We start from the raw sequence: 15,137 nt of genomic DNA, 5'->3' as shown, positions 1-15,137 counted from the left end.
TATGCCCTTGTCAGAATTGTAATTACTAATGTATTTAAGGCATTGCAGGCTTTCCAACCATATGTATTTGAACTCTCTTCCTAATTTGTGTATAGAATTGTCAACCATTCTTCAGGTGTGAGAAAACACATCTGACTGTATATAGACGTCCCTCTGTTTTCCTATAATGTTAAATGCTACTTTTCTGCTCGCAAGAGTTCTTGACCTGTCAGAGATTTTGTGTCAGTGAATTAGAATACCTTTAACCTGCTTCTTACCCGCTGCCTCATTATACTTGTGACCCCAAAGATGACCGACCCAAATACAAGCCCAAAACAGAAGAATGTCCGAACGGCTTTTGTTCCTACCACTGAAGGTTTGGGACTGAAACCCAAAAATGTGAAAATGCTGCATGTCAAAAAACATGCATAAGGGTTGCAGCAGCATAAGCCTGCTTTCCCCTGACTTTTTTCCAGTTACAGGCAAAAAGACTCAACATGTTTTTTTCACTGTAGATGAAAGGTCAGATACAGAGTTCCTGGTCGACACCAGAGCATTCAAATCATTCGTGACCGCCAACCCGCACAAATGCATGGTGTCCACTGCCAGCGGAACCCCGCAAAAAATATATGGGAAAAGGACCATGAAAGTGTCTTTGGGCAGGAAGCAGTATAACTGGACGTTCGTCACAGCAGACATAACAATCTCATTTTTAGGAACAGATTTCCTAAAAGCCCACAACATGGTGGTAGATGTAGCAAAACAGCAGCTGATCACATGACCCACCCCTCTAGCTCTACTCACACCGACTCCAGCACCAGAGATAGGTAGCCTCCTACAGGAGTTCCCATAGGTATTTAAGGACGAACTGCATCACGACCTGACCAAACCCGCAAAGCACTACATCCAGCACCACATAGTTACCGAAGGTCCCCCAATGCACGCCCATTTTAGACTTTTGGCCCCAGAAAAACTCACCCACACCAAACAAGCTTTCCGGGACATGGAACTGGGCAGGAATATGCCAAAAAGCCTCCAGCCCCTGGTCATCTCCCCTACACATGGTACCAAAACCTGACAGCACATGGCAACCCTGCGGCGAATAATGGAGACTCAACATCAAGACAGTACCTGACAGGCACCCACTACCGAACATCACTGACATAACCAACAGGATGGAGGGCGCCAAAATATTTACGAAGATCGACCTGTTGAAGGGATACTTCCAAGTCCTGGACGCAAAGGAGGACAAAAAAAAAAATGCCATTATCACCCCCTTCGGCACATACACCTTCAACTACTGCTGCTTCGGCCTTCGGAACTCAGGTGCGACCTTCCAATGTCTAGGACAAAATCCCAGTTAACCTACCCTTCTGCGTCACTTACATCAAAGTATTTTGGGGAAGAGGAAAGGCGACAAGATCTATACATAAAGAGTTTTAAGAGGCAAAACCAAACAGAAATTTAACGTGATTTGGAACGAGAGGTTTAACCGAAAAGATGACAGAAACCAGTATGCTTGCCCTTCAGAGACTTTGAATTTGAGACTGTGGAAGGTCACTTGGCTAATTATAAACTGCTTAGAGACTTTTTAAGTCTGTGACGACTGGATAATTTGCTTGATATCCTTGACAAACAGTCATACATAATTCTTTAGTGCAGGTACATCTGATTATTTGCTTTTGGGTGTAATATTGGTTAACTGGTAGTGATTATTCCTTCTAGACCCAAAGATCAAAGATAGCAAAGCTCCTTTGTGTGGAAAATTCTGTAAAAGTAATTTTAGCGTTAGTATAAATTTAATAATGAATGATTATAAGTAGTCTGAGGTCAATAAATCTATGAGATGGGCAATTTTTTTTAAGAGTTATGTGCGCGAGAGAAACTGATAGTCTAAGGCAGAGAATAGACAAGTTTTTAAAGCCAGTAAAATTCTTGTCCAATGAACAGGGATCAGAACGACAGTTAGTCAGGTTTACACAAACAAGCTATAAAAGCTCATTGCACTTCTGTGCCTCGGAGATGAATAGTTGGTTAATGATTAAAACTGGAAAGTAGTCTCAAAATCAAAAGCTCTAATAGAAGAATGGTTTTGAATAACTTTGCATTGAAAAGTGACATTGAAGCTAACAGTGTTTTTTCTTTTAGCTTATAGTTTGTAAATAAAGTGTTAAGAGGAAACAAGAAAAACAAGCTCCTTGAAAACATAGGGTTATAAACATTGTTTCTGGTCACTTATTTATCGGGTAATTCGGTCTACCTGGTAGGGTTTTGGCGAGTGTTGGAACCTTTTGGATGAGCATTTATTATTTGAATAAATTGGGAAAATGTATAGAATGAACAGTTTTTAGCACTTTCAATTTCACAAAGATTTATGTTTTAATTTTTTATTTATTTTTTAGTGATATGAGGTGACGCGGATTTTGGACAAGCCCAACATTGACAGAAGAAACAAAAATAACATTGATTATAATATAGGCAACAAAACTTATGAAATTTACAAATTATCAGCACAGAAACAAGGCTGTAAATTGGAGAGAGAGAGAGAGAATAAGAGTATCTGGAGGAGTAAACATGAAACTATCTCTGGGTATTGGCGTAGATGTTGATAGCAATGATTGCGTAAACTAGCATTTCAGAAATGAAGTTTGATGAAGAGTTTTATACCAACTTTGTTGATATGATATTATAAAAAAGAATATTTTTATCTGTATGGTCCGTTTTTTCCAGGCACTTGTACCACAGTAGAATTTCAGATTATTCGAAGTCAAAAGAATACCGTTGTTTAGTAACGACAGTGAATTTACTTAAAATGCATTAGGGATAACAAAAATTTAACCAAGTTTAGAACATTTGTAAAAGATGACTAAATTTTAATAATCGTTGTCATCGCCAAACATTCTGATACACCTAATGAAGAAATATCTTCATGGATTAAATCTGGGAACCCAGCCAGTGACGTCACTAACCAAGACTGGAGATCCCGCTTGACCACCTTGACAGGACGCAAGAGATATAGAATATTGGAGGTAGTAGATATGTAAAGCAGTTTACATTCATTAATGTGTATTTAACCAATGGTGAATCACAATCTATATTTTTCCTTCTGTACATATATATATATATATATATATATATATATATATATATATATATATATATATATATATTTATATATATTTATATATATATATATATATACATATACATACACATATATACACACATACATAGACATACACACCTGAGTGTATGTATGTATGTATGTGTGTGTGTCCATAACAAAGTTCAGCGTCGTAAAGCAAGGAAAAAGAGAAAGGCCAGTGTAGCCTTGTATCTTGTAACTGGCTTGGTCTGGAATTATCCGCTTGGTTGTCAGGGTTCATTTTCTTTTATTGTTTCCACACCACTTACCGCTACACAAAACGGTTTTGTCTTTTTATATCAGTTCCTCTTTATCATTCATCAACTTTATTTCCAGGTCACTGTTTGTTTCTACCATCACAGACTAAAAACAGGAAACACGGATAGATATTTTCTGTACTTCTAAGCAGGTAGCACGTGTGTTCGTTCCAGCTATGAACTGCATCGTAGTCATCAGGTAGTATCTCATTCCCGGCGTGTTAATTGTTATGTTTCAAGATTGCTGCTAAAATGGATTTTGGCATTTGGGTATGATTACCGCCTCTTTAGATTTTGTGGAAGTAACTCAAGTGAAAGACTATTTTAGCTTCTTGGTAACTGTATTCGTAAAATAAGAATCATTTTGTTCAGTCGTTTACAAGCAGTCGCCAAGTGTATGAAAAATCCTGTATTGGTATCATTTTTTGAATAGGTAACCTGAAAATACGTATTCTTGTAGTTTTATAATCTTTCGTAAACTAACAGCTGTTGAGGTTTAAGTTACTTGGGTGCATAATGTATGTAGGCTACCTGATTGCGTAATGACCCGTGTGTGTGTGTTGTCTGAGCATTCCGCCACTTCCTGGTTTTTGCTTTTATGCAAGATAATATTTCCTTCTTTAGATGGATACTTTAATTTTGTGTGTATGTGTTATTTAGATTTATTACCCCTTGACTAAAGGGACCTCAACCTGTAACATAAGGACACGTTTTTCAGAGATATATATATATATATATATATATATATATATATATATATATATATATATATATATATAATGTATGTATGTATGTATGTGTATATATATATATATATATATATATATATATATATATATATATCATGTGTATGTGTTTCACGATTTTGTTTCTTTAATAATCAAGTACAGGTTTCTACTTGTTATGATGTACAAATAGTTATTAGTTTCAAATTTGACATACCGTAAAAGATTATCTATAGCAGTTTACTGAATTGGGATCAGAGCTCACAAATTAGATATGGATTTGTGTTGTTATGATACAGAAATTTATTCTTGGCCTCAAAACAACTTTATTCTCAAGTTCGTTATTTGTTTTAAATTGAGATTGTTATGGCAAGGATAAAACAAACGTGTTTAACGGGTTTATGTACAAAAGCCGGAAAGGAAGAGTAGATGCGCTAGATAGGGAGGGAGAGTGAGATGGAGAGACAGGCAGAAGGACGGACATCATTTGCTCACTGGTTTAGGGTGGAACTCTTCATAATACCTTCGATCGAACTCACCGGTCTGTGGATTGATGACCTTGACATTGTATGTGGGAGGTCTGTGCAACGGTAGATAGGGAACTAACAAAAGTGAGCTGAGGGCCTTTAAAACTGGTATAAACAATGTATTGTTTGCATATTTGTTGAAAACGAGTTGATTGAATTCTTCTATTTTAGTTCAGTGACAAAGACAAATATTGCACTTAATATCCTATAATATGAAATAATTCCAATTCACTTATGATCCGGCTTAGTAAAATATCCTTTTGTTTTTATAAATTTTGCTTGTAAGGAGTAAATTAGGCTGTGGCCGTGTACCAAAAGTTGTAATGTTCAGTCATACCGTTTTCACCTCTGGGCCACCTAAGGCTGTATTATTAAAATCCACTATATTAGTTCTAGATTGGACAGTTGAACCTTCAGCACATATGCTTGTGTTAGGAACAACAGTGGTACATATATGCTTGTGTTAGGAACAACAGTGGTTTTGAGATCGTTGGTGATAAGGGACTCGAATAGTAAAGGGCCAGATGTAACAACACTTAACATTCATAGAACATTTGACAAAGCATAGTGAAACCATAAATAAGAATATACAACATAATTAAGGTATTGATCAACGTGACCTCAAGGAAAATTCGTCTTAAATAACATACGGTTGCATTTGAGATGATCAGTATCAAGTATAGGTGAAGAAATGGTTTAAAGAGACCATTAGCGTCTATTCGAAGTGTTGGTGTAAGAAATCAGCACTAATGTAAGAGTCGACTGGTGCTCTTTAGGCTTTAATTTTTCAGAAGAAATATACAACTAGTCTGAAGTATGTACAGCAAAATGGGAAATCATATATCAGTCCTCAGTCAAAAATTTCAGATTTATTGATAGAATTTCAACATTCCTAACAAAAAAGCGTTGAGTCGATTTATTGTACAAATGCTTGGTTCTTTAGCCTTCGTTTTCTTCTCGGCTTAATCTCTAGTCGGGGTCGCTGTTTTAAAATGGCCTTTTTTAGGTGTTTTCGTCACGTGTCCTTTCGTCTGTTCGATGGTCTCTGATGTCATGATGCCTTTGTGTAAGTTCCAGGCCGAAGAGTTAGGGCGATTTATCTATGGGCCGTTTCTGGACGATGTCCTTGAATCTCTGACTCTCATTGCATAATTGTCATGGTAGATCTTTTACGGGCTGATGCCCTTCCTGACTTCAACCTTCCATTGGGCTTGGGAAGGGCAAAAAACATAATAACTGCCAAGATCAGCAATACAAAACTACAGGCAAAAAACTCAGGCAAATTCTTCTACATACACTCTCAAAACGACCTGAACCCCTCCCATCCTCAAATCATCATCCACCATTATTATTATTATTATTATATATATATATATATATATATATATATATATATATATATATATATATATATATATATATATAATGTGTGTGTGTGTGTGTGTGTGTGTATACAGGTTATCCATAAAATCTCTTTACAATTCAAAAAATGTATATTACAAAAGCCATTGATGAGATATCTTAATTAGATTTGCTCTATGTACTTAACATTTATCAAAGAGGTACTGTTGAATGAACCCCCCAAAAATGGCTTATCCTCAAGAAAAGGCACAATGTGTGTCATGGTTTAATGAAACAAAACCAGATACGCAGACTCGGTGAAACCACACAACTAGTATGGAAGAGATCCAGCGTCACGTCCGTCAATTCTTACATGGCACAAGATATTTATGGAGACAGGGACAGTGTTGAATAAAGGGAGGAGTGGACGACCAAGAACATCTGAAGAAAACATCAACCGCATAAGACAAGCCTTTGATCATCCTCCTACAAAGTCCATTCGTACTGCTGCCAGACACTTACAGCTATCATGTTCAACATTGCATAAAGTCTTACACAAGAACCTGCGATTGTACACTTACAAAGTGCAACTCACACAGGCACTCGAGCCAAATAAAAAACCAAGATAAAAAGAGTTTGCAGTTAACATGCTGGAACAAATTTCTGAGGATGAAACGTTCATCAACCGAGTTTGTTTTAGTGATGAGGCAACCTTTCATGTTTCAGGGAAGCTGAATACACATAATGTGAGAATCTGGGGATCAGAATATCCCCATGTGACTAGGGAACTTGACCGAGATAGTCCAAAGATGAATGTCTGGTGTGGGATCATGTGCAATCGAATCATTGGTCCATTTTTCTTCACCATGACATATGTTATTGCAGATGTTTACCTTGACCTTTTGACTGAATGTGTGGCACCACAACTAGATGACCTTCAACCAGCCATCATTTTCCAGCAAGATGGTGCACCACCACATTGGGGACTGCATGTTCATGGTTTCTTAAAACAAACATTTCCAGACCGGTAGATTGATGAGGCTATGCTACAGCAAACAAGCCCAGAAATCGATTACCTTCTTGATGTGCTTTGTGCAACTAAGTGAGAAAAAAAAAACTTCAGTATCTACTCTTCTTGTAATAATTTCCGTATATTTGTCTATTCATTTTTTTTTTTGTAATATGTTTTTAAATTGTAAAGATACTTCTGGACACCCTGTATATATATATATATATATATATATATATATATATATATATATATATATATATATATATATATATATATTACTCTGGTCTTGACTTGTTATTTAGATGAGTTTGTTATACTGAGGTTAAGTTCATGCGTATCCTCTTGAAAGTTTGTTTGGAGCGTGTTTCTGTTTTTCAGAGATAAAGTAGGAAGTGTTTTCTTAATTTTTCTTCGGGATGGAGATTTTTGAAATTATTTATGTATTCCCTGAAGATGGTGCCCTTCATCAAAGCTAGATGAATTTTTGTATTATTTTTAATTCTATGGTAAGTGCCATTATTCACGGAGAAACTGAAAGTGGTGCTATCTCCAGGCTAGTTTTTTATAAGTAAAACAATAAATTTTACTGGGAAACTTTTTTTTATGTAGGATAGATGCCGCAGAACCGAGATTTCACAAGGCATGTCTAGAAGAACTGTTCAGGTACTTTGTTCTTTTTTCGGTTTCTTTTGCCCTTTGGAACACTAGGAGGTTTAACCTTTTCCAAACAGAAGTGCCTGCATGAAAACTCCCAGCCCAAGTATGTGAAACGTTACTTCGAACCCCTCACATAGTTTAGGTTTCGAGAGGGCTATATTTATGCGAATTTTTTCTCTACTGTATGAGTTAGTAGAATTATGTGCCTTCAGTAAAGGCATCTTTTATTGGATTGTTGGCATCTTTGGTCAAGTTTTCATTTTGTAGTTTGACTCATCTTTTGTCTTACTGATTTACTCCTGAATGTTACATAAGTGGGATTTCATGATGCAGTATTTTTTGCTATTCAACTGCAGTGCTGTTTGGCTTGGGTTACAGAATATCATCAAAGATCTGAGAACTTTACCAGTCATAGTCCAGTACCCGACTGCTATTGTTGACTTTCGTAAATTTAAAGGGTCCTGGAGAAATTTAGTCGTGATAAGTGCTGTAGGTTGTAATTTATATGTAGCTCTTAGATTAAATTTACGTTTTACCTGTCAGTATGACATCCAAACTCATTCATCGGATTTTTTTGAGGCTTCGAAATTGCCTCAGAACATCTTACCTATCCGGTGTATTGAATTCTCCGGTGCTTGAAATACATACCCACCCTTCTTGTTGTGAATATTACTATTGCTGTTAAATCAAAGGCTGTGTAATTGATAACTTTTACTTTGAGTACAGGTTGTACTCTCTCTCTCTCTCTCTCTCTCTCTCTCTCTCTCTCTCTCTCTCTCTCTCTCTCTCTCTGTAAATTACTATTTTGCTCTGGGATGTCGTATTAAGCCTAGAAATAGAGTATTCGCCGTATGGTTAGTCAGGTGTACGGTCGCTGATGAGAACATCCTCACAGAAGTAATGCGTCAAGGCTGGTCCAGTGACATTATCTACCCGTCTCTCGCTCTGCTTTGGATTCTCTAGCCGTGTCTGTCTTCATTGTTTGACTCTGCTCTTATTTATATATTTATTTATTTATTTTTTTTTTGTACTTTCATTACTATTTTGAATTTGTGTTGACTTGACAGATCCCACTGATCTCCTAATGTGCTTGTTTGGAAATTGTACGTGATTGTATGTTGACTACTTCAAACTAAACAGTATGGGTAAATCTCCTGTGCTGAATCAAAAAAGCTATTATTAAATCACTTGTCTACTCAGTGTGGGGATTGAATGCCTACTTTATTGTTAGCTGAATACTTAGCAGAGACTCATAACAGTTTTACAGATTCGTTCGGCTAAGTGTAGTTATTCCTGTCTATAAAACATTGCTTCATCCTTCTGTAGTCATTTTGTGTTGATTGAAGGACATATCTTTTCGCTGTTGTGATTGGCGAATTCTCAGCGCTAATCGAAGGCACTTCAAGACATGGTAACGTTTCTTACCATACATAGTGAATCTTTTCGGCAGTTGACCAAATATACAAAATGTTGAAATATATCTCTCAAGAGACAGATATACAGATTGGCCAAAGACTGTTCCTTATTATTGTCGAGGAGACATCTTTAAGATTATTATTATTATTATTTTTTTCTTTTTTGCGAATCACATACAAGCTTCTTGGGAGCAGCAAATTAGTTTAGTTTGTCCTCAGAGTGACCTACACTTTCATATATTGCCACCCCAGACCCAGAGTTTTTGCTCTCTCTCAGCAAGAAATATTTTCGTCAGCCTCTTGCAAAACGCCGGTTAGCAACACCTTACTTAGGCATTACATTTATTTATTTTAGCCAGAAACCTTGTAAATGCTGTGGAAGATGTTTCAGTTGTTTCTTTGACTTCAACTTCTGTCTTTGAGTGTCAGTGGATCCTTGCTCCTTGATGTTCAAAAGAAGACTGAACAAGGAACTTGTCAGGCGTAATTGTGAGACTTTAAATTTCATTGTAGTTTATTCCGACAGGTTTGAATCATCTGCTGACGGGGAGTTCATTATATAGTTCTAAAATGAAAGGAATCACCTCCTAACAAGCAAATGGCAGATATACTTGACCTATCCTGCACATCATAGCTGCAAGGTTTCTGGACTAGCTAGAGCTAAGCTCATGATTAGTAGGAGCAACTGTTCTTTATTATGCCAAGGTCTGCTTGACTATCGGTATTTCATGCTTATGCTTTTAATAAATGTAAAAAGAAGTTTTCCCTCTGCAAGATGAGATGGACTGAAGTTTACCTGCCAGTCAGAAACTTTGCACACAAATAAAGGGATGCGGACCTTAGCTTTGTTCCAGTGCCGTACCAGGAACAGGGTAAACAATCTAATTCTTGATGCCGGGGTTATTTCTAGAACGTCAGTTGTGCCAGGAATATACTAAAACTGCGGAAATTGCTATTTTGCCTTTCTGTTCCGCTTGTAAATGGGGTTCATATATAATGGAATTAATAGGTGTGTCGGTAGGATACTAGTAAACAGTTGATGTGAAAAAGATATTAATGGATACCATACTCGGTTACACTTCGTGAACTTTATCGTCTGACTATTATTACCATTATTATTGTTCGTGAAGGCTCCGAAAAGCAAATTTGATGTTAACCAATATTCCAGTAAAAAGAATGTCTGTATTTGTTATCTTTACATTTTCTGTGTTTACCTTTCTTGGCTCCATTGACTTCTCTTAATATATGGTTGTCATTCCATTTGCTTTTGTGATTGGCCTAACTTTTCTGTCAGCATTTTAATTTTTGTGTACCGGTACATGGTTTTTCATTTGAAGGTTTTGCTGTAATATTTGGTTACCTTCCCAACTCGGACTTCCTCTTAAAAGTAAAAAAATGAAAAATAACAAAAGATATGATATGATTGAGGATATTTGTCATTCACAGTACAAGCAAAGAGAACATAACTTACCTTTGCAGTAGCTATAGCAAGTACTGAACACAAAACAGCTCCCCCGCCTGCTCTAACGTCCCCAACGAAGAGACCTATTAAAATCAGCAGTCCGGAAATTGTGTTGTTTGCGAAGCATACCTGCAACATTTAAAAACGGATATATATTATGAAGGGATAACCATACTGGCGCCAACCCATCTGATCAAATGGCGTTTGTAATGTGATATATATATATATATATATATATATATATATATATATATATATATATATATATATATATATATATATATATATATATATATATATATATATATATATATATATATATCACATCACTTAAATGCTCTATTTCTCAGAGGGTTGTATATATATGTATATATGTATATATACATTATACATTATACGTATTGCTACTGTCATTAACATTAGCTAATACAGTCCTTAGGAAATGGATATGTTAACAAATGTTCCAGTTGAAGTTTTTGGTTTAGTTGCATACATGAAACTAAAGGTTGCCTAGGTGGCACTTGTGCCGCAGAATCCTAATTTCTGAAAATAGTCCAGGGACTTAAATGGACGGAACATTTGTCTCGAACGTACTGCTTATTTTCACGCCTTTACTGTTTTACATTACGGAATGATAATACTGAATTTTACTATATATAACGTAAGAATGATTTTAAATGTAAATTGTTTATTTATGAATATTAATTGTTAAACGTGGGTACAGCAAACTTCACATAATTAGGGAATAAATGGAAGAAAAGGCACCCAAAGTTATGCGAGATAAAGAGTTGAAATTTAGATGAAAGTCAAAGAAAAGTTTCAACATACGAAATGACATTTAGAATTTGAGTAATAGAAACATTATAGCCCATAAAATGTGAAAAGCACATGGGTGGAAGAACGCAGATAAGTCTTGGAGGTAATTAGAAGTATCGCCATGATTGCTGTTAGCCTTATTGTAGCGTCTCGTCAAGGATGAAAGTTCGTGTGAAGAGAATCAGTAATGACAGCTTGAAGAAAGCCTCTGTTTAACCAGTCAGGCAACCGTGGACGTCTGCTGAGACTGCAGCGGCTTCGTTTAAGAATGCTACTGAAGATTTTTATTTCAGTCGATAAAAAGATAAGCCTGGACTACAGGCTGTAGTTTATTTTCAGAATGAGACAGCCATCGAGATAGTGGGATGCTTTTATGTCTCTACTTATGTCAGGAGCGCTGGCTAGAATGAGATGTAGTTCATCAGTGAGCGACAGGTATAACATGCATATGCATAAGAAATTAGTTACGAAAGACGAACTCGCCATACATACTCGTTTTCAGGTAGATGGTACTCTGAAATAAGTCATTGTTGCCAGCTGCAGACGACAGTCTTATCTAATTGTAACAGTTACGTACGCACCACACGTAAACCAATTTTTACTTCGGTAGAAACTTCTCCAGCGTTCCAAACATTTTGCAGATTTCCTGCTATCCTTGTTGCTTCCATTATTCAGTGTATTTATATTCAAATACCAACTTAATCAGTAATTCCCATTTCTGTATCATTCATACAAGCAGCTATTTTTCAGTATTCCTGACTTGCATTTGTGCCCATAACCTTGCTCGTGCTATAATTCCTGCTATGATTTACTTTCATCGTTCTTCTATTGAAAAACTACAGCTTTTCCCTTTACAGTCACCGTAATCAGTTTGATATTATCAGTCCACCCGTGGGTGAAGATGTGGCGCATGTGCATTTGTAGCTCGTGATTGGCTGACAATCAACATTTCCAAGATCGTTGGTTATTGTGATAAATATTAAACTATTTCTTCAGTAACATATTTGAATGTTTATATATACAAGAACCCTGATACCTTCTTATACAAATCATAAACACGCCAGTGTTTATCGATAATATAACAATAAAAGCGCACGAAAGACGAGCTTCTATAAAACATTCTACTCGAATCAAACACAAACGAACGATGGGCTTTCAGATCTCACTGGCATAGCCCAGGCGTAGACCTATGCCCACAAACTGTTCAGATCACAAAATTTGCTTATCATTCAAACTTTATTTTATGTACAATTTCATTGCGTGAATATGAAAAAAAATGTTATTATGACACCAAAGTTATATCCACATCAGTAAACTGGAAAAACAACCTTTACTGGTGTTAACCTCTAGATCACCAAGCATTGGCAAACCAGCGATAGGCCTATTTGCAGATATTTGATTTTACTGATCTTCTTTTAAGCACACTTTCATTTTATATAAGTCAAAATTACTTTCTTATTGTAACCTTTATTTATTCATTTTTTTTCTAAGTAATGTTTCAGTGCCTTACATTAAAAAGATAAGGCTGGGCTTGCCTTTTATGCCATAAATATGCCATCAATTCACACACGATGACGGGAACTCAGTGAAAATTTCAAACTTTTGCTCGATAAGTTATTTGGTAAAATACTTATGAAATTGCCCAGTCACTGAGCTTTTATAATGATTTGAATGCTCAAGAAAAAATTATATAAATATGCAAAGTAGTCTGAAAAGGAACCCGCAATGCCATTGCCAGGCACAAACTGAAATTTCCTGCCCACCAACCACTGGTGAGGTGGTTGCTCCTTTCACCTTCCCCAGACAGCTTCATAGACAGCAATATTTCATGCTATTTCGAATATTACCCTACTCATGTAATTTACATGCAAGAAATTATTACAGTACCTTTTATTCGCACTCGCATAGCCAGATGTCTTTTATTTACCTAAATGGAGATTAAACATAATCATTGAAAGCCCATCGTTCGTTTGAGTTCAATCTACGTAGACTGATACAAGCTCGTCTTTTGCGTGCTTGTCTTGTATTATCGATATAAATCGGCATGTTTTTTACCTATTTAGGAAGGTGTGAGGGCTCCTTGTATATATAAGCATTCAGGTGTATTACTCAAGGAATAGTTTGCATCTTGATCACAGTAAGCCTACGATATTGGAAACACTGATTTCAGCCAATCGAGAGTTAGCTATGCCTATTGCCACATGTACCTAAAACCAACGTTGGTTGGTTAGTGGACAGATGGAATGAAATAGACTATAATTAATGCTATTCACTTTGCTAACATCATGTGCTCATCACTCAATTCACACCTTTTCTTATTCCAGTGACATCCACGTACATCTTTCTTGTTCCTTCCTTGACTTTTCTCAGTATCTCATAAGAATATTGAACAGTAGTGAATGTAAAACAGACCTTTTTCCAAGAGCCATTTTCACTTAAAAATTGTCCCTCACTCATCTACTTTAACACGAAATTCGATTTCATCATTGAAATTTCTTACTGAATTCTGGTGAGGCGATTTCAGCGCCATTTGTCGAGGAGAATATGAGAATATATATATATATATATATATATATATATATATATATATATATATATATATATATATATATATATATATATATATATATATTGTCGGGCCCCGTTTCTTTTCCTTCAAAGGGCCCAACACTAAGGTAGCGCAACCGGGGTAGCGGCGTGGAAGTTGTTTGTAGCAGGAACAAGTGGTTCTTTAAAAACAGCTATTAAATTATAAATTACTAAGGTTAAAGGGAAAATGATTAATTGTTCCTGTTTCTTCTTTATTTGCACTTCTTGTCTTACAGTTCCACCAATAGTTTCTTAATTGGTTCGAGACTTTAAACTAATGGTTTCGAGAGACTTAACAGATTAGATTAAGGGGACTGTTGTTCTGAGTCTTATGCGCTAACACACTTCTTCTTCTGTCCTTCTGTTTCTTTTCTGCTTCCCCTCACTTCGGAATAGTTTTCTCTCTCTATCTTCCCACTCTGCTTAGACTCTGCTGTTTTCCCCCTTTTGACTCTCTCTGACTCTGCTTTGATTCCCCTTTCTTCCTGTCTGCCTGTCCTTGTATCTCCCATTTTCCCTTGTGTCAACCATGACGTCATATTCTGGGCAGGTACTGCTTTCCTGAGGCACCTCCTCCACTTGCTTCCTTCCAACTCTTGGAGGTGTGTTTTAAGAAATTCCTGTTGATTATTGGGTATTTGCTCCTTGTAGGGCTTCTCTAGGTCTCTGGCACTGATGGCATTTGATTGGCCAAAACATCTAGGCTTGACCTGTGGGAGTGGCTTATTTCCTTGGGCTCTCCTTCGAAGTCAAGGGAGGTGAGGGTGTTTTCCCACACCTTACTAACCATATGTTCCCAGGCGTTTTCTTCGCAGGACCCTCGTGGATTTCTAAGTCACAGCCAGATGCAATTTCTCTTAGCGCCTCGTTAGTGCTTGTTGTGTTCTGGGAGTTATGGTTGGCGACTTGTTGTGACAGGCGGGGAGATTTATGAGTTCGAGGTCCTTTCTACTGACCCAAATGGAAATAGGATATTTCTACTTCAAGAAAATACGTTTTTCTCTGTTCTCTCAAAATATATATATATATATATATATATATATATATATATATATATATATATATATATATATGTGTATATATATATATATACTGTATATATATATATATATATATATATATATATATATATATATATATATATATATATATATATATATATATATATATATATACTGTATATATGTGCTTTTGTGTGTGTGTGTGGTTTAT

General features: G+C 36.2%; 1 protein-coding gene across 2 annotated transcripts in view; it reads right to left on the bottom strand.

Annotated features, from left to right (window-relative positions):
* LOC136852610 (urea transporter 1-like) overlaps nt 1-15,137 on the bottom strand; it is a 52,983-nt gene that overhangs the window by 17,204 nt on the left and 20,642 nt on the right. For both annotated transcript variants that reach the window (XM_067127495.1, XM_067127496.1), the window contains one exon: nt 10,530-10,649. In XM_067127495.1, the coding sequence (XP_066983596.1) occupies nt 10,530-10,649 (120 nt within the window). The remainder of the gene's footprint in view (nt 1-10,529; nt 10,650-15,137) is intronic.

The sequence above is a fragment of the Macrobrachium rosenbergii genome, chromosome 25, assembly GCF_040412425.1.
Source record: "Macrobrachium rosenbergii isolate ZJJX-2024 chromosome 25, ASM4041242v1, whole genome shotgun sequence".
Lineage (NCBI taxonomy): Eukaryota > Metazoa > Arthropoda > Malacostraca > Decapoda > Palaemonidae > Macrobrachium > Macrobrachium rosenbergii.
This window is presented reverse-complemented; position numbering and strand designations above follow the sequence as displayed.